General features: G+C 41.7%; 1 protein-coding gene across 1 annotated transcript in view; it reads left to right on the top strand.

Moving 5' to 3' along the window:
* Positions 1-19,418, top strand: part of GRM4 (glutamate metabotropic receptor 4) — a 456,565-nt gene that overhangs the window by 369,907 nt on the left and 67,240 nt on the right. Inside the window, exons 7-8 of the mRNA XM_042465970.1 lie at positions 1,361-1,561; positions 17,590-17,726. Of these exons, the coding sequence (XP_042321904.1) occupies positions 1,361-1,561; positions 17,590-17,726 (338 nt within the window). The remainder of the gene's footprint in view (positions 1-1,360; positions 1,562-17,589; positions 17,727-19,418) is intronic.

The raw sequence follows: 19,418 nt of genomic DNA on the forward strand, positions 1-19,418 counted from the left end.
TTTACTTTCATATGACAAGTTGGATAGAATGGGAATTCTAGTAGCTGAAGTCCACACACACACAAAAAAGCAACTTGTCCAAGCTGTGCAATATACATAGAAGGAGGAGATTATCGCATTAGCTTCACTGCCAGGATTGGCCCAGGATGTAACTTTATTAAGGCAGATTTTATTGCATTCATCCATCACTGGGCAATATGCAGCCTTTATGCAACCCAGGTTTCTCTCATAGCTTTTCAAGAATTGGATTTTCCTGTTCTTGAAAAGATGCGGGACAAGTCTGGAGAAGGCCGATTGCATATGGGCTGCATACCTCCTGGCAATGGCTGAATGCGATAAGATCTGCCTTAAGAAAGTTACATCCCAAGTCTGTACTGGCAGTGAAGCTAATGTGATAATCTCCGAAATAATTCAAGACATGTTTGGTGCAGTTTTATTTGGAATGAAGATTTTCTAGTATCCTGTGAAAGACCAGGCTTTTCCCCAACAACTTGTGATGAAAGTACTTTGATTACCATTGGTTGTAAAAATCACCATGCTGCGTGGGGTTATTGGAAATTTAGATCTAATATATCTCGAGGGCTCCAGCAGGGGAAAGCTGCAATAGATTGGGGCCAATTGTTATGAATGAACACATCACCATTTTCTATTTCTTTTTGTCAGATCATGTTTTGAATTTCCAGACACCATCATTGCAACAGAATGGGAGACTAGTGGGAATATTTTCACACTTCAAACTTGAATACCTTTATGTCTCTCTTGTTGCTGCTGAGAACATGTGATTGTTAACTGTTGTACAAAAGAGAGATACCCACAATTAGAATGAGTTTTGTAACACCCGCCTGAGAAACCAGTTTAGGCAGAAAACAAACCTTTGGTTTCACGTGACAGAAAATACCCTGTGCCCTGCTCTTTATTCAAGAATACTTTAAATTCACTGTAATCCTATGAATGGTACTGGATAGTACTTCTGTGGCTTTTGCGGGCAAAAAACCCATTAGCCCAGTTCTTTGGTTCTATAAAAGCAATCTTTTCATGTCTGGGTGCTCAATAACTTTCATTTTTCCCCTTCATGTACAGCAAACCCACTGGTGGTTTTATGCTTCTCACCCATGACCTGTTGTATTTTATATTCTCCTCCTCACTGCATACATCTCCTCAGTGGAAACTCCATGCAAGAAAAAGCAGGCTTATGAAAGCCTGCAAGCCAGCCTCCTGACACTGGTATAAGTTCCAGGGCCTGAATTATTTTTCAGGAATTATTGGATTGTAAAAGAAATGGACAGCATGTGGAGTCTGTAGCTGCCAAGTGAAGCAATGACTGAACTCTGCACCTTGTCTTTTTTTGTTGCTGTTCTAGATCGAGAACGGATTGGTCAGGACTCAGCCTACGAGCAGGAGGGAAAGGTGCAGTTTGTCATTGATGCAGTTTATGCCATGGGCCACGCACTACATAACATGCACAAAAACCTTTGTCCTGGGAAGATCGGCCTCTGCCCTAAGATGGACCCAGTGGATGGTGCAGAGCTACTTAAGTACATCCGTAGTGTCAATTTCTCAGGTCTGTATATCTGGGCAAGATTGTTCTTAAGACAAGAGTTACTTGAAGGCTTATGTTGGAGCTTCTTGCTTCATGCATCATGAATCCCCATCCTTGATAATAATGCATAATTTAGAAAAGTAACCAGTTTGGAATACAGTGGCACTGGCCATCCTAGCTGGGAAATATAAGGAGATGTAGTCCAAAAAAGTAATGTTTCCAATGCTGGATATTATGATATGCAAACCTGAATGCACATTTAAATGATGGATTTGCAACCCCAGTCCCACTGCCTTCACAAGGATAGTGGATATCACAGAGAGGGCCTTCTTGGTGGTTGCTCCAAGATTTTGGAACTCTACCCCTAGGGAGGCACCCTCACTGTTCTCCTTCTGCTGGTAACTAAAAACTTTCCTATCACAATAGGCTTGCAGAAATTGACCACAATGAGTTTTAAATGGTATATTGTTTTGTTGTTTTTCTATATCCTGTATTTGAAGAAATTTTTAAATGGCTTTAATTCTACAGATTGCTTAATGGTTTTTAAAATAGCATTTACCATAAATACTCGACTATAAGTCGACCTCATGTATAAGTCAAGGGTAGGTTCTGAGGTCAAAATTATGGATTTTGATATGACCTGTGGATAAGTCTATGGTAAAACTAAGGTGCATGTAACAAAGAATCTAAAGGATGAAGCAAAGAAAACAATGCTAAAGAAACTACAAGATTCCAGCAGGCACCACTGTTTCTACTCACAGTAAAGGCTGGATGGATAAGAGAGTAGAGAAGGGTCGGTGCTTCCAGGACAGATTATACTCTTGCCTTTCACCAGGGGATGGTTCCATTTTTAATAAGAGTTAAAGTGCAGTACTTGCATTGACCTGTGGATAAGTTGACTCAGTTTTTTTGGGTAAATTTTTTTCTAAAATGTCTAGACTTATAATATATTTTACTGATTTTTTAAAAAATGTTTTTAATTTGGTCTGCTGTTTTTGTATGTTTTTAATCTGTTCTAGTTTTGATATTATGTAAGCCACCTTGAGCTTCAATATTGAGGAAAGGGCAGGATATAAATGAACAAGAACAACAATGACCTTTCGTTTGTAGTATTCAAAGACATCTGATTCAAAGACATTCATCATGCATCTGAGTCTAAATAAACTTATGCTACAAACTTACTTCCCTCAGTCTGTCTCAAAGGTTCTGTCTTCACACTCCTTCTGCAGGGAGACCAGACAATGCATGGCCCAAAGCCCAGCTGTGGTGCAAGCAGACCACACAATGGGCAGCCCTCTCAGCACCAAAATCAAGTTTTACCCCCTTTACCCCAGATTTTTAAAAGTCCTTGATTGGTCTGGATCTTCTGGGAAGATTCAGAGCCCTCCACTCTGATGCCAGGTGGCTGTTTGAAATGCAGCCTAATGACCTGTCAGGCACATCCACTACTGCCACCATTTGCTCACTCTGAAGTCAGAAGGATGTCTCTAGCCAGGTGACTATTGCTGGAAACTTTGTTGTGATCTCAGAGCAAAGTGACCTATAGTGGTGGTGGATGCACCATGTAGCTTGATGGGATGAACATGGGGTCAGCTGCCTGGTGTCACAGCAGAAGGCTTTGCAACCGGGGAGGATTGGGGCAGCTCTGGAGGCAGGAGATTCTGAGCTGCCTGGTGCGGACAAAGCTAAAGATGTTATAGGATTCCTGTATATATTTTTAGCCATCTGTTTGGTTTTTCATTTGCCTCCCTGCCTCCCTCCCTTGTACTTTGAATACATGTCTGGAGATGCAGCAGCAGGCATACTTAGATGGGGTGGTTAGTTTTCTGTGGAATTGCTGTTTTTTAATCACTCACTATTTCTGGAACACCTATCTGCTGTTGTGATCAAATGGACCAAATTTCTTCTGTTTTCTCCATCCTCACAAAATCAGAGCCCCACGCCTTTTTTTTTTAAAAAAAGAAAGAACTGAAGAGCAACATAATTTAGGCATGTATAGATTGCTTATGGGCTGGTGAAAAGATATGGTTTAGATGTATGTAGTGGTGTTAGAGCCAGTGTGGCATAGTTGTTTGAGTGTTGGATTAGGACTCTGGAGAGCAGTGTTCAAATCTCAGCTCAGCCATATAAACCCACTGGGTGACCTTGGGCAAGTCACATTCTCTCAGCCTCAGGGGAAGGCAATGACAAACCTCTTCTGAACAAATCTTGCCAAGAAACCCCCATGACAGATTCACCTTAGGGTTGCCATAAGTCCGAAATGACTTGAAGACACACATCACAAACAGTGGTGTTTGGACCAGTTAAACCAAATCACAGCTTTTCCGCTTCATTTTTGCACACCATTACTATTTTGTTTCAAGGCAGTATTATTGTAGGATTCTGTTTATTAATCCATTTTAAAACTCAAGCTACAAAGGTTTTGTTTTACTGCATTTAATTTTTTAAAAAAGATATTCACATCGTATTTAAAATATATTTGCTTTAGGATAAAAGAGTAATTTTGGACAGCTTTTTAAAAAGCCATGCTCAGATGCAGTGTTCTACACTGTGCATATGGCTGGAATTTGGAAATAAAGTAATTTGTAACTTGTTTCAAAACTCTCTACAACAACAAGTTTATTGATTAGTAAGCTGACCATATCAATAGAATACTAAATACAGCTAGAAATTACAACATATAAAATACAACATAAAAAATATCAAAATGTCCACATATATACAAAGATAAAACTGAGTCACACTTAAAACTCAAATAGGGGGTTAAAACGGACACAGACTAACTAAAAGCAAATTTAATAAAATAGGATACAAAATAAAATTGTCTAAAATAAGACTACAAAACTCTCTAAGTGTGTGTGTGTGTGTGTGTGTCTGTGTGTGTGTGTGTGTGTGTGATACTGACTACATTACTTTATTTTTGGAGTGTGTGCGTGTTATGATTGATAAGAGAATGGCCTAAAACTGAAAAAAAAATCCCTTAAAATGCATAAAATTATAACAAGTAACTCAAAAGTTAGTACAAAACACCACCTTTTACATACAGACACTCAATTAAAGTATTATATGCCTGTTACTTTATTTTTAATGTGATTTCACTGTGCTGTTGTTACAACCCCCCCCCCCCAAAGCCAACCCCCCTCCCCCTTTGTTACAGGTGATTATGTTACTTGTAACATGATACTTATAACTTTTAGTGTTACTCACTTTTGCATATGGAATATAGTGGCTGGAATATACAGAAAAAGTGCCATACTGACCAAAGTCTAGAAAATCTAGTGCTTATTTATACGTAGCTCATAGTGCAATTATGAGGCAGCACACAAAATTCCCTGACTTAGGTATCAAGCACACTGTACAAATAATGAAGTCTGAGACTGCTTTAACTGCCTTGGCTTAGTGCTAGAGAATCTTGGAAATTGTAGTTTATTGTGGCACTGGAGTTCTCTGACAGAGAAGGCAAAATGTCTCACAGAACTACAGTTCCTAGAATTCCCTAGCATTGAACCAGGGCAGTTAAAGTGGTCTCAGACTGGATTATTTCTGCAGTGTGTTTTGAACCTAAATTGTAGGTTCACTTGACTGATCACTGTGACTTAAGTTAGTCATCAAGTCTCAGTGATTCCTTTTGTTATGTGATTAGGATGACTGAATCCAGTGGTATCTGGTGGCTCTTATGACAGTGTGAGTGGTGAATTTGCTCTGGGTTTTAATCTAAACTTTAAATAAATAACTTTCAATAAATAAAAGCTAGAGATTGTGTACAGAATGGATTACTTCAAAACTCAGGCCCAGTACATACCGCCAAGAAGTGGCGTCCAAATGGCGTTCTAGGGATAGGGACTATGCAACAACTGCACAGTCCCTAACCCTAGGATGTCACGATGGTGGCCTTCTGTCCATATGGGGGCCGCCATCATGACGTAAGTGACACACAGCATATAGATGTTGCTGTGTGTCGCTTACATCACATGCGGCATCCCAAGAAGAACATGGTTTTTCCAGGTTCTTTTTGGGGCGGAGGGACACCACACAGTTTTGTTGCTGCAGCATCCCTCCGTAGGAAAATCGAACCCCTCCAGCCCACCTTTTCAGTGCAGTATGTACCGGGCCTCAGATTCACCATCCCATTGTCATGGGAGCTGCTGCCTGCCATTGGTATAGTTTGGATCCATCTTCCAGTCCTGAAGGAGCCTTAGTTAAGAGCCGTACAATTACTCCTGTTCACCTGTTCTAGTTGATTGTAGCCAAACTATTTCTGTTACCCTATATTCTTTCTGTCACAGTACTTGCCTGAAGTACAGGCTATTGTCTCTGGTCCTGACCCTTTAATGACTACCTAGTAGTCAAAAGCCAACATCTCAAGCATTAGCAATCACTCCATCTCTGTACTTGGGAAATCTGAAGCAAATTTCTGATATGCTGCTGTTAAAGGCAGGGAGCCTCTCTAAACACATGGGGATGAGGAACGAGATAGATGGTCAGGTAATATGATCTGACAAAGGAGAGGCTGTTGGCTGCTCCAGGCCACATCTTTAAGATGGAAGTAGATCATTTCTGTCATAGAAGGAGTATGAGGATCAACAAAAGATGCCACTTGAAGACTCGTATTATATGCACTGATCTCATTTGATCTTGAAAGCTAAGCAGATAGTTAGTACTTGAATGGGAGACCTTCATGGAATACTAGTTGGTATAGGTTAGATTCAGAGGAAAGCAATGACAATCTGCTTCTGAGTATTCCTTGCCTAGGAAAACCCTATAAAATTCATGGGATAGCTTATGATGACTGGCAACCTGAAGGCACGTGCATACATAAACATGCTATATACAGTGTTTGTCTACTGCATGTGCATCTTGGGGCTACCAGAATTCTTGGAGGGGGAAACATATATCTGATTATTCATGATAAATAGATAGGAACTATGGTGGGTCAGTGCTCCCAAATGCATTTTTATTCAGCATTTTCAGAAACTTCTTTCTTCATACATACAGCACTGATTGTAAATACACACAGCAGTGAAGTTCAACCTTCCCATAGCATGTTAAGTGTCTCCAAATGATGGAAGGCATTTGCCTATATTTGTCTGAGTGGTTGTCATGGACCAATCTATGTGCAGACATAGAAGAGAAGGTCAAATTTCACAGGACTTTATCGCATGGGGAAAATCGAGGTTTTAAACAGTGAAAAAATTGTGTGAAAATTGTGCAATGACAATTAACATTTTCACATGATGTCGTGATTAAAGTACCACTATCCTGAGAATAAACAAGCAATAAACAGCAACAAATCATTCACAGGGAAATACCATGAATGATTTGCTGCTGTTTATTGCCTGTTTATTCCAGGGATAATGGCTCTTTAATCGCCATGTGTGTGAAAATGTTAATCGTGATTGCATGATTTTCACATAATTTTTGCTGTTTATACCCCCAATTTTCCCCATGTGATAATGTCCACAGTATCTAGATCTAGAGTTAAGAAACTTGAGCCTGTGGGCACCTCCAGTTTTTTAACCCTCTCTAGATGGCTGGTCTGGGCATCCTCCATAGCCCAGAACACACACATAGAAAAAAAACCTGTGCATGTGCCTTCAAGTTGCCTGTTGACAACATGAATTTCATAGGGTTTTCTTAGGCAAGGAAGATTCAGAGGTGGTTTTGCCACTCTCTTCCTTTGAAATATACCCTGAAGAACCTGGTATTTGTTGATGGTATCCCATCTGGGTACTAACCAGAGCTGACCCTGCTTAGTATCCAAGATTAGATGGGATCTGATGCCTGTACCTCTCCATTTTATGCTTCTCTATACCATCAACACCATCACAGCTATCATTTGGAGCGACTACAAATGATGTTGCATGATTAACATTTGCCTTTCAGATGTATTCTAAGTGAGGGTTTCACTGTTTGTGACCACTCAAACAGTGTTTGAAAGCCTTACTGATGCTTAAAAAAAACCATAAATGCTTTTTGTCTCTCAATTATTGTTTAGCCAGTTTCCTTTTAGGAGGTGCCAAGATCCCAGATACTATGCTGAACCCACACCCAAAAGGCTCCATGCATCCCATGGTCCTCATACTTCCCACCTTTGCTATACGCCCCTGTGGCTGGAAGCTTTCATCTTGGTTCAGCATCATGGATTGCTCCGTCAAAGTTCTGGAGCAGATCCACTGTATCACTGACATGGAAGCCACCAGTTGCTACCAGTATGTAGATTGGCAGGGGGCGCATGCAACACCAGACCTAAACTCCCATCATAATTGTTTTCTCATGAACAATCCTCCCTAAATAGTTCTGATTTCCTTATTCTCTTTTCTTTCTCTCTAATACACACACATACACACACATTTTCTTTCTTTGGGTGGAAAAATGTTTCCTTTTCCTGATTAGTGATTCTTCTGCATGTTCTAAAAACTCATCACTTTCTCCCATTATATCTCTTTAATATACATTTCCTGCTCTTGCTTTCTTATTACATCTATTTATCTCTCCTCGGCAATCTTCTCACAATCTGTCTCCCTTATTTATTCCCTCCCTATCTTGTTTGATTTTCTTGCTTTCTAATGTTATTGGGATTTATTTGTGCAATTCATTTGATTTTGTTTTCAGATAAACTTTTGTGACAAAAAAGGCAACCAGAATCTTGGTTTGAGGCAACTTGCTAAACAAGACCCTGTAATTAAAGATTTCATAGTACTTCTCATCTGGTCATATCCTTTTCTAGATAAATGCATTCTGACTGAATGCCAGAAACCTCCCTGAGTATATCTGACTGTTTATTTCCAGCCCGCCAACTGGCTGTCTCCTCTTAATTAGGCTTGTCTTTTAAATTTGGCATATTTTAGGATACCTTTAAGTACTGATCCCCCCCCCCCCCGCCCAATTGTACAAAGTCACCAGTTGCTGAATCCCCTGTTTTCCCCAGTTCTGAAATATTAAAAAGAGTCTTCTCAGTTATTTCATGTAGGGAAAGCTTGCCCTTTACTGTTCCTTTGGGGGGGGGGGTTATGAAAAATGGGAAAGCTCCTACTTTTTGAAATGGGATCTCACTACTTGTCAGGGTATCCAGAAGATCCTTTCACTGAAATAGATCAGATTATAATCTTGGCTTCACTATGATAAATCCTGAAAGGAGCTCTCAAACTGAAATGTTGCACTTGTGTAATACAGAAGTTATACAAGTAGCATACACAACAAGTGGTAGCAAGTTTTATTATAGCATCTACTGGTACTTACAATTTTCCAGTGGTTGTATATTCTAGGCTTCATCCACGTGTAGTGAGTATAGGTAGAACTTGGGGAAATAAAATTTAAAAATCAATCAATGAATCAATCAAATCAACAAATCAATAAAAAGTTGGTCTTCCCATAGATCATTCCCCATTTCCAGCCTGGGAAAATGCGCTCTGCTCTCTAGCAGAGGAGGAACAAGAATGGAGGAGTGTATGGGAGGTTGAGTCCTCATCTTTTTGAAATGACGACCATTCATGATAAAATCTGGCTTTGTTTTATGTACAGCCTCGTGGGCAGAGAGGGAGATTAAAAGAAGCAGACATGTATCAATGCAGGTGTCTATACATTTGTTTGAAACCAGGGTGATCAACTGCTACCCTCCAGGTGTTCCTACACAGCAACTCTCAGTGATGTTAGCCATATTAGATAGCTATGTATAACTTCTAATATTAGAAGAAGCAGCAAGCACCTGTATATCAGTTCAGGGACATAGCCAGGATTTTGGGAAAGGGGGGGGGTCCAGACTAAGTGCCACCATTATAATGGGGCTTGGGTATGGCGGCACAGCGGCGCACACCATTCATTGTATCTAATGGAAGGGGGATCTGGACCCCCCCCTTTGGCTATGACCCTGATCAGTTGCTGGGGAACATACAATGGTGTGTGCAGTTGCATTCCTGTCCTGCTTGTGGAATTTCTGCAGGTAACTACCTGGCTGTTGTTGTTGTTGTTGTTGTTGTTGTTGTTGTGTGGCTTCAAGTCATTTTCTGACTAATGACAACCCTAAGGCAAATCTATCATGGGGTTTTCTGGGGCTGAGAGTTTGCAACTTTTTCAAGGTCAACCAGTGGGTTTCCACAGCAGAGCAGGGAATCAAACCCTGATCTCCAGAGTTGTAGTTCAATGCTGTTATGTGAACACAATTTTGGACTTGATAGATCTTTGGTCTGATCCAGTGTTACTTTTTCTGTGTTCTTAGATTCATAGCCAGTGGTGACACATCCTCCAACTGTTACAATTTGGCATAGACAGTAAATAAATAATAAATAAAACTTTTATTTTTATCCCACTTTTCTGTGACAAGACAATCAAAGTGGCTCACAACACATTAAAATATCCACATTCAATATTATGTCTCAAATCCCCCTCTTAAAACAGGATTAAACATGATAGAATTAAAATTAGAGATTAAAATATCTGCTAATGACACATATATAATGAGGACAGAGTGATGTGAGGTACCCATTAATCTTCTGCCATCCCAACGCTGCTTTTAAAATGTCCTAGTTCTCTCCTCTTCTCCCCTTTGTCCTCAGCTGACTTCAGTTGCTGCAGACTAAGTTCAGAGTGAAAAATAGTTTGCACTCAATTAACTTAGCATGGGGAAGAGAACAGGAAGGGGCAGAAACTTTCCTTTCCTTTTAGACTCAGGTAACACGACTGATTCAGCCTGGGAAAAAATATGGAAGGCACTCATCACACAACCCTGTTTTAAACTTTTCTGTATCCAGAGTTGGAGCTATTCTAGCAAGATTCACTGTTGTATGAATGGGTTTGACCCTGTTTGTGTTGGTCTAGCATGTATGTGCATGCCAGCACAGTAGGGAGGAAGATAGCTCTCAAGCAAAGCCAAAGGGTGTGGACAAAGGAAACTGTCCCCAACATCTGCTCACTTATTTCTGGACAATAAGCAGCTGGTGCAAATGCCTGATCAGGCACTGACTACATTTTTATTTGAGAGCTGCTGCATTTCACTCCCACCCACTCTCCCTCACATGCTGCATCCCTCACTGCTCCCCTGTGACTGTCCTCTTTGCACATGAGTGGCAGGGACATCAGTGCTAATCACTCAGTGTGTACATCATGTGTAATGAGCTGTCTGCAAAGGCATCCAGAATAGGCAAGCTAAAGGCATCCCTCCTGCCTTTCAGCTTGCCTTCTAACTTGCCTGGATCTCCCTGTGACTGCAGGTGTGGGAAGCCATTCTGACCAAGTGAGCTTAGAGACAGAGCAGCTGTTTGCTCATTTGAACATTCTCCGATTCTCCCTGTTGTGTCTCCATTCCAATGTGGTAGTTTGGTCTGGTCTGTACCCACCTCTTCTGCAGTTTTTAAGAAAAAGGAGGAGAGGTAATATTCAGCAAAGATCTCTCTGCTGAAATCCATGGCCCACAGCACATGGATTGGAGAATGTAGAGCATACATAACAGAGCAACCTCAATTTATATTTGTGCTTTTTTAAAAGAGTAAAGTATGATCTACCGCTGTTGTTATTCATAGTTAATATTCCTACACTCAAACTCAGGACTGACCTTGTCATTAGAATTATCTGGGGTGTTATGAAACTGAAGCTGCATCTGCTCTGCAGAAATAATGCATTTTGACACTGCTTTAAATGCTGAGACTCACTAATATGGGATCCTGGAGCTTGTAGTGGCATCAGAGCTCTCTGACAGAGAAGGGAATAGGGGAATTTCAGCACAGAATAAGTAAAGAGATAGTAGAGGAACACTTTGTTAATCTAAATGAATTTAAGTCTCCGGGACCAGATGAACTCCATCCAAGGGTATGAAAAGAACTGGCCAATGTAATATCGGAGCCATTGGCAATAATCTTTGAAAATTCCTGGGAAACAGGAGAGATCCAAGCAGACTGGCGGAGGGCAAACGTTGTCCCCATCTTCAAAAAGGGGGAAAAAAAAGGATCCCAACAATTATCGTCCAGTTAGTCTGACATCAATACCAGGAAAGATTTTGGAGCAGATAATTAAACAAAGAGTCTGTGAACATCTAGATGGCAATTCCATAATCACAAAAAGTCAACATGGGTTTCAGAGAAACAAGTCATGCCAGACAAATCTAATCTCTTTCTTTGATAAAATTACCAGCTTGGTAGATGAAGGGAATGCTGTGGATATAGTATATCTTGATTTCAGTAAGGCCTTTGACAAGGTTTCCCATGACATTCTTGCAAACAAGCTTGTAAAATGGGGACTAGACAAGGTAACTGTTACACGGATTTGTAACTGGTTGACCGGCTGAACCCAAAGGGTGCTCAACAATGGCTCCTTTTCATCCTGGAGAGAAGTGACCAGTGGGGTCCCACAGGACTCTGTCCTGGGCCCAGTGCTATTCAACATCTTTATCAATGACCTGGATGACAGAATTGGGAGCACACTTATCAAATTTGCAGATGACACCAAATTAAGAGGAGTAGCTAATACCCCAGAGGACAGGATCAAGATTCAAAATGACCTGAATAGACTAGAAAGCTGGGCCAAAGCTAACAAAATGAAATTCAACACAGAGAAATGTAAGGTATTGCACTTAGGGCGGAAAAATAAAATGCACAGATATAGGATGGGTGACACCTGGCTGAATGAAACTATGTGTGAAAGGGATCTAGGAGTCCAAGTAGACCACAAGTTGAACATGAGTGAACAGTGTGATGCGGCAGCTAAAAAGGCTAATGCAATTTTAGGCTGCATCAATAAAAGTATAGTGTCTAGATCAAGAGAAGTAATAGTGCCACTATATTCTGCTTTGGTCAGGCCCCACCTAGAATATTGTGTCCAGTTCTGGGCGCCACAATTCAGAAAGGACATTGAGAAACTGGAGCGTGTCCAAAGGAGGGCGACAAAAATGGTGAAGGGTCTGGAAACCATGCCCTATGAGGAATGACTTAGGGAGCTGGGGATGTTTAGCCTGGAGAAAAGAAGGTTAAGAGGTGATATGATAGCCCTGTTTAAATATTTGAAAGGATGTCATGTTGAAGAGGGAGGAAGCTTGTTTTCTGCTGCTCCAGAGAACAGGACCCGGAACAATGGATGCAAGCTACAGGAAAAGAGATTCCACCTGAACATTAGGAGGAACTTCCTGACAGTAAGGGCTGTTCGACAGTGGAATGCACTCCCTCGGAGGGTGATAGAGTCTCCTTCCTTGGAGGTCTTTAAACAGAGGATTGATGGCCATCTGTCAGGGATGCTTTGATTTGGATTTCCTGCATGGCAGGGGGTTGGACTGGATGGCCCTAGTGGTCTCTTCCAACTCTATGATTCTATGATTCTAAGGCAATATTTCACAAATCTACAATCCCAGAATTCCATAGCATCGAGCCATGGCAGTTAAAGTGGTGTCAAACTGCATTATTTCTGCAGTGCAGATGCAGCTGGAGTTGAGATTTTGCAGAACTTTCACAGTTAAATAACTCTTGGGGTTCTTTCCTATTACACAGTTATAGCATCATGGATTTGCTTTAGCCTCAGGCAGCAAAATGCCCTGGGCCGGCTATGCCCAAATCTAGTACGTGAATGAGATGGAAAGAGTTGGTCACTACTAGCTCTAGTTAGGTCCTCAGTTATTACTTTTTCCCCTTTGGAGGTTTTGGCTGTGTTTCAGAATGTTTCAAAGAAGCCTAACATTAAGAAATTAAGCAGATGGTGAAGCTTACTTATCTGATAATTTTATCTTGATGCCAAGAAAAGAAGAAGATAAACACTTCTGAACTGGCCTCTGTAGCAGTGCCTTGAATAGGGTTTTTATTTTCAGGAATTAGCAAGTGAAGCTTTTCATTGAAAGGAGATAAACACAACCGCCTGCTAATTTCTGGCAACTGTGAAAAGCACAGCCAAGGGTTCAAAAGCTGGGCATCTTACTTACTCTAAATATGCTCAAAAATGTCCTTGCTAGGCTGCCAGCCATTCTTGCACTATGGTAGGTGAATTTCATTATGTTTGCCTGTTACAAAGGGCATAGAGCAGGACCAGAAAAAAAAATCTGGTGACCGTAGGCTCATAGATACTAGTTCTCCAGTCAGGGTTGAGATCTGAGGCATCTGGAACTTGGTATCAGGACAGGAATGAAGAACATTTGCCCAAAGGAAATGACCTGGCTTGTGAGAAAGGCAAGGGTGGGATTGGGCTATCACTATATGCAGAAATAGGATACAGCAGAAGGTATATGCAGAATAATCTTTTTCAGCAGCACATGCCCACACTCAGCCTCCTTCCAGCCACTTCTTTCAGCTCTTCGACTGCATGACACGCACGTCCACCCAGCTCTATATAAATGTGTTGTTATTTTTTGTCTCAAGCTCTGTAGTTGAATACTGAGAGGGGATTACTTCTCTCAGTGAATGAATGATGTAGCCTCATGATGAGCTGTCACTATGTATGGATTCATTGCTCAGTGTGGCTTAAGGAAGAAGAAGAAGAATAAGCCTGGACATCCAGTGGGGGTATAACAATATGCAGGTAGATCTGGAGGAGAACTGCCTAGTGTCCTTTGGAGCGTGTTCTATTGTACATAATGGAACTGATTGGGTGAATGACAAGGGACAGGAAACTGCCCTTTGCATTGCCCTTTTTTCAAACTGATTCCTTGCTAGCATGTTATATATCCTAAAGTGAACTTACCACTTCTCCCCATAGCATTCTCCCTTTTCCCTTCCTTGCTCTGATATGGAAAACAAAATACATGGCCAAGTAAACATAGCTAGGGGGAAATTTGAGTTCAGTCTCCTCAACCTGATGCTTTTAGAGATACTGGACTACAACTCCCACAGTCCACACCCAGCCAGGCTGCTACATGTTGATTATGGGAGCTGCAGTTCAGTACCTTTTGATGCTTTCAGGTTGGGGAAGGCTATTTTAACAGCTAAAGTTCAATTGTAGATGTGTGCCCTCTATACAAATGTGTAATTATATGGATTGTGATCACCATACAAGCAAAAAGACCACAATGATATATTGTGGGAATCCAGAAATTGAACAGTAAAATGAATATTGTTTTTTCATTGCCTGAGACAAAGAAATGGCCTTTGAACTCTTCAGACAAGAGTGCAAGGATAGATTCTTTTTAAAGGAGGGCCAAACCAACACAAAAGCTGAGAAACTGTAATTCAGTGAATGACGCTGTGCTGACTGATGTGCAAATCTGGTTCTATTTCCTCAGTTGAACTGTTTGTGTGCAGCAGCTGTCCTGTATATCCCACAGAAATAGGAAAGGTCAGCTTAATTAAATCTTTTTTAAAAAAACAAACAAACAAAACAAAACAGTGATTTATTGCTGAAAAGTTTATTTGACTTTGGTCGGGCTCTCTGCATTCCCCCCCCCATGTGCCAATATCAAATTTCAAGTCAAGTTAATGTTTATTGTACTAGCCAAAGGGGATTTTAAGAGCACATAGCCACAAGGGTGCCCCAGTGGGGGAAATTGGTCTTACTGTATAAGGAAATCCAGGCAGTTCAGCATGCAGGAGCTCAAGAGCACATAGCCAGTATGATCAAGTGATCAAGATTGGAATCTGCATAATCCCTGCACTGAGAGGAATGATGATGGGTGATAGATCTTGTGTTTACAAGTGAACAGAAATCCAAATACATTCCCCTCCTGGAGTGATACATCTTTGTCCAAGGTACATTCTCAATTTCCCTGCACATTCTTCTCCTGGAAACTTCACTCTAATCTGCCCTGGGATATGTTTTACACTATAAATATGCCTGACTCCCCAGCTGAGTTGGCCATACCAAAGGCAGCTTGTGAGCCATTTCCATCTCACAGTATCCCTGATCAGAGCTATGCATCTGGAATTGGTAAATATTTCCCTCCACAACCCTTTAAGTCCCTCTCTGCTACCACCTTTTATTAAGAGTGATTGTCTCTCTGTGAATGATGTTTTCCCTTGATTACAAATAAAACTACGTTTGGACTTGCACTCTTTCATTCTGTTATTTGAAACTGGAATAGACAGGCTTGACAGTGGCGTCACTAAGGTTGGTGTCACATGGTCCGGTAACTCATAGTGTCACCCCCCCTTGACCTCCTCCCATACCACACTTTAGAGAATCCTTAGTTACTGTATTTTCTTTATACTAATGTTACTCATAAATCAGAATTCTTATGTATCACTGAATGTAAAGACAATAATAGTGACATAAACAACTTCCACAATTAAAATGAAACCTTTAAATTAAATTAAATTTAAATGTCTAGAGAAGTCTTTTAGTCGGTTTAACCCCAGGTTTGGAGCTAGCATGGTGTAGTGATTTGAGTGTTGCACTAAAACTGTAGAGATCAGTGTTGGAATCCTCACTCAGCTATGAAAAATCTGTTGCGGTACCTGGGACAAGTCACACTCTCTCAGCCTCAGAGAAATGCAATGGGAAATCTCCTCTGATCAAATCTTACCAAGAAACTCCCATGATAGGCTGGCATTAAGGTAGCCATGAGTCGTGAATTACTTGAAGGAACACAGCAACAGTACACCCCCCCTTTTTTTTTTACTCTAGTTCAATTCTTCCATCCTATAAACTGTATAGTAAAGAGCATGTAATGCTGCTTGCTGTATTGTCAAAACTTAAGGGAATCAAAACGGGGCAAGGAACATTACTTTTTTTAAAAAAAGAAATCTTCTGCCAAAGAGTGTAAAACACATTCAACAAATACAGCATCCTTGGCTTGAAAATATTAAAAGAATACATAATTCCAAATTAAAACCTAGATTTTTGCCATTTTACATAAGGAACACCATTTTGCTATTCCCTTATATTATATTGCTATTAATGGGACTTGAGCACTGGTATCCATCGAGGGTGAGGTGGGGATCCTGGAACCAAATCCCGCTGGATACCAAGGGCACACTGTAATTCTAGCTAAAGGCACAGAATGGAAACCAGGCACTGGGAACCAATGTGACACAGCCCAAAACTGATTAAGCTCATAGGAAACAGGAGTCAGAAAATGTAACCAGGCTATGAGAGAAACAGTCACACAAAGACCAAATAATACTAGGAGAACACAGATAGGAATTCTGCTGCAATTCCCATTATTCCTCATTGCAGACTGGGTCTACTGGAGCTGTAGCCCAATGGCATCTGGAAGCCCACAGTTCTAATCTTCCTGAGGTAAGTGGTTGGTTTCTTCTTGCTGAGTTTCCTCAGTACATGCAGACACATGAGCACCCTCAATGCAGGTCGGAGGGTAAAGCCAGGAGGTGGGTAGGCACGTGTGTTTGTGTGTGTGTCGAGAAGAAACTTAGTAAGGAAAAGCAAGCTACCCTTTTGCAGGCTTCCCCTTGCTGGGATTCTTCCCCCCCCCACACACACACCCCTCCCAGCATGGGTCTGAGGGGAAGGGCAGAGCTAGCTTCCTCCTTAGACCTGCCAGGAGGGGTGGTGTGTGTGTGTGTGTGTGTGTGTGTGTGTGTGCACGTGCTGAAGAAACTCCACAAGGAAAAGGAGGTATTCCCCCGGCAGCCTCTCCTCCCCTACTCCATCATGGGCTGCAACAGGCACCATGTGTTTCTCTTTCTCCACTGTTGCTGGCTTGGACTCTCTGGGCTGGGGTGGGGAGAGCTTAAGGCAGCAGAAAATCAGGAACCAGTGGGAAAGGAAAACGGTGGGAGCAAAAAGGAGAGAGCTCTGTTACTTGTTCCCACCAGTGGCACCTTCCTTTCCCACCTAGCTAGCAACCCAATGACTCCTGGAAGAAGCTGCCTGGTAGCAAGAGCATCCCAATAGTGTTTGTAGTGGGGGAGAGGGTGGTGGCTGGGTGTCACCCCTTTCCAAGGTGTCACCCGGTGCCATCTGCACCCCCCTAATGATGCTACTGTGGCTTGATTCCTGCTTTTATTTACCTAAGCTCTCTCACTGCTGCCATTTGAACTAATAAAATTCTCCATTTTTATATCAATTGTGGGTACCCTCTTGGTACCCTTGCATTTTGGGTAACAGTGTGTGTAACAGTGATGCAAACTTTCATTTGATAACACAAATTATCAATGTTTTTCTTTAACTAAATGCTTTGTGTTTTGCAGGTATTGCTGGGACTCCAGTGACATTCAATGAGAATGGAGATGCCCCAGGCCGCTATGATATCTACCAGTATCAGATCAAGAATGCCACACCAGAGTACAAAGTTATTGGACATTGGGCTGATCACTTGAGCCTAAAAGTAAGCAAGCTTTTAGCTGGATTGTAGAGTTACTTGAACACTTCGAGGAAAAAGACTGTAAAAGTGTGTTCTCCTGAAGTCCCAGTCTTTTACAGTGGGCCCTCAGTATCCTCAGGGGATCTGTTCCGGATCCCCCCCCCCCCATGGATACCAAAATCCACGGATGCTCAAATGCCATAATGCTCAATGGCAGCCATGTGGCCATACCACATTGGGGAAATGGTATGGTACCCCCTGCCCTCTCCGAAGCCAGCCTTGCTGCTCTTATTGCTGTAGGTGTGGGGGGACTACCTTTTCTTTCTCCTATTCCCTGCCTACTCCTCCTCTTATTGTCTTCCCCCATCCTTTTGTTGCTGTTGCAGCTCTTCTTCCTTTCCCTCTTCCTTTTCCTTCCTCCTCCTTTTACCCTGCCTCCTCCTTTTCCTTCCTCCTCCTCCTCTTCACCTGGCCTCTGCTCTTCCTCTCCCTTTTTCTTCCTCCTCCTCCTCCTCCTCCTCCTCCTCTCCCACTTCTTCTTACCCCCCTCTGTCACCACTGCTGCTGCTTGTCTTCCTTTTCCTTTCTTCCTTCCTCCTCCTCCTTTTCTGCCCCCCCCCCATGGGCTTGTCATCTGCAGATGCTCAAACCCGCAGATGGCAAATCCGTGGATATGGAGGGTGGACTGTAATTAAACTGTACTCATGAAAGAATCCAATATAAAGGGCCCCAGTCAAAATGGACTTAATTTTTATTCCTCTTATCTGAATAAAGGCATCAAAGAGATCATCCATTGACGTTTTAAAGTCTTTACCATTGGTTTCTCTCTGATCTGGTCTCTTCAGTGCAACTTTCTAAGTCATGGGTAGCAAATACAAGCCTTGAAGTATTGTGAGGTGGAAGAATTTCAGGGCACACAGAATAAACCTATCAGTTTGATTAACAAATCAGTAAACTCCTGATTTGAGAGTATAGTCTCAGTGGAAGAGAATTTAGTACACCCTTTGACTCTCTCATTGAATCTAGCACTTGATCTTAGCAGATGGCTCTCCTTGGGTCTCTGTTCATTCCACAGAGCTGTATTGCAATAAGGACACTTGACTTTCAGTAATTGAAATCCAGATGAGGCAACAAATTTTCATTTCAACTGTAATAATAAGTTGGCTAGTATCATAACCTCTCCCCTCTCCCCAAGGAAGCCTATCAAATGGCATGAGAACAAATCAGACAGTGTAGTTCACAGTGGAACAAAGAACTGTGGAGACAGATTTAGATACCAACCATAGCATCAGTGAGGTTTAACAAGCTGCAGGGCCAGAATAGCTGTTATAGGCTTGATTGGCAGTATCACTTGCAGTTAGTCTATGTTGTAGCAGCCTGCTATTGCAGGTTGGAGGGGATGTGTCTAGACTTGAGTTAGCAGAGTTTCTGTAGGATCAAGTCATGAGTACTGCAGACTGAATAGAAGGGAACAGTGAATTGGGCCAGATTGGACTGGATGAAAATAAATGAATTAAAGATTAATCCAAAAAAAGACAGAGATGTTCTTAGGTAGTAGCAAGACAAATAAGAAAATAGGGATTCATTCTGGGTTGGATGGTATTACACTTCCACTGAAGACACAGGCTTGCAGTTTGGGTATACAGCTGGACTCAGTCTGGACACTCAAGTTTTTATGGTGGCCAAGAATGCCTTTGTACAGATAAAACTAGAATG

Source organism: Sceloporus undulatus, chromosome 4 (assembly GCF_019175285.1).
Source record: "Sceloporus undulatus isolate JIND9_A2432 ecotype Alabama chromosome 4, SceUnd_v1.1, whole genome shotgun sequence".
Classification (NCBI taxonomy): Eukaryota; Metazoa; Chordata; class Lepidosauria; order Squamata; family Phrynosomatidae; genus Sceloporus; species Sceloporus undulatus.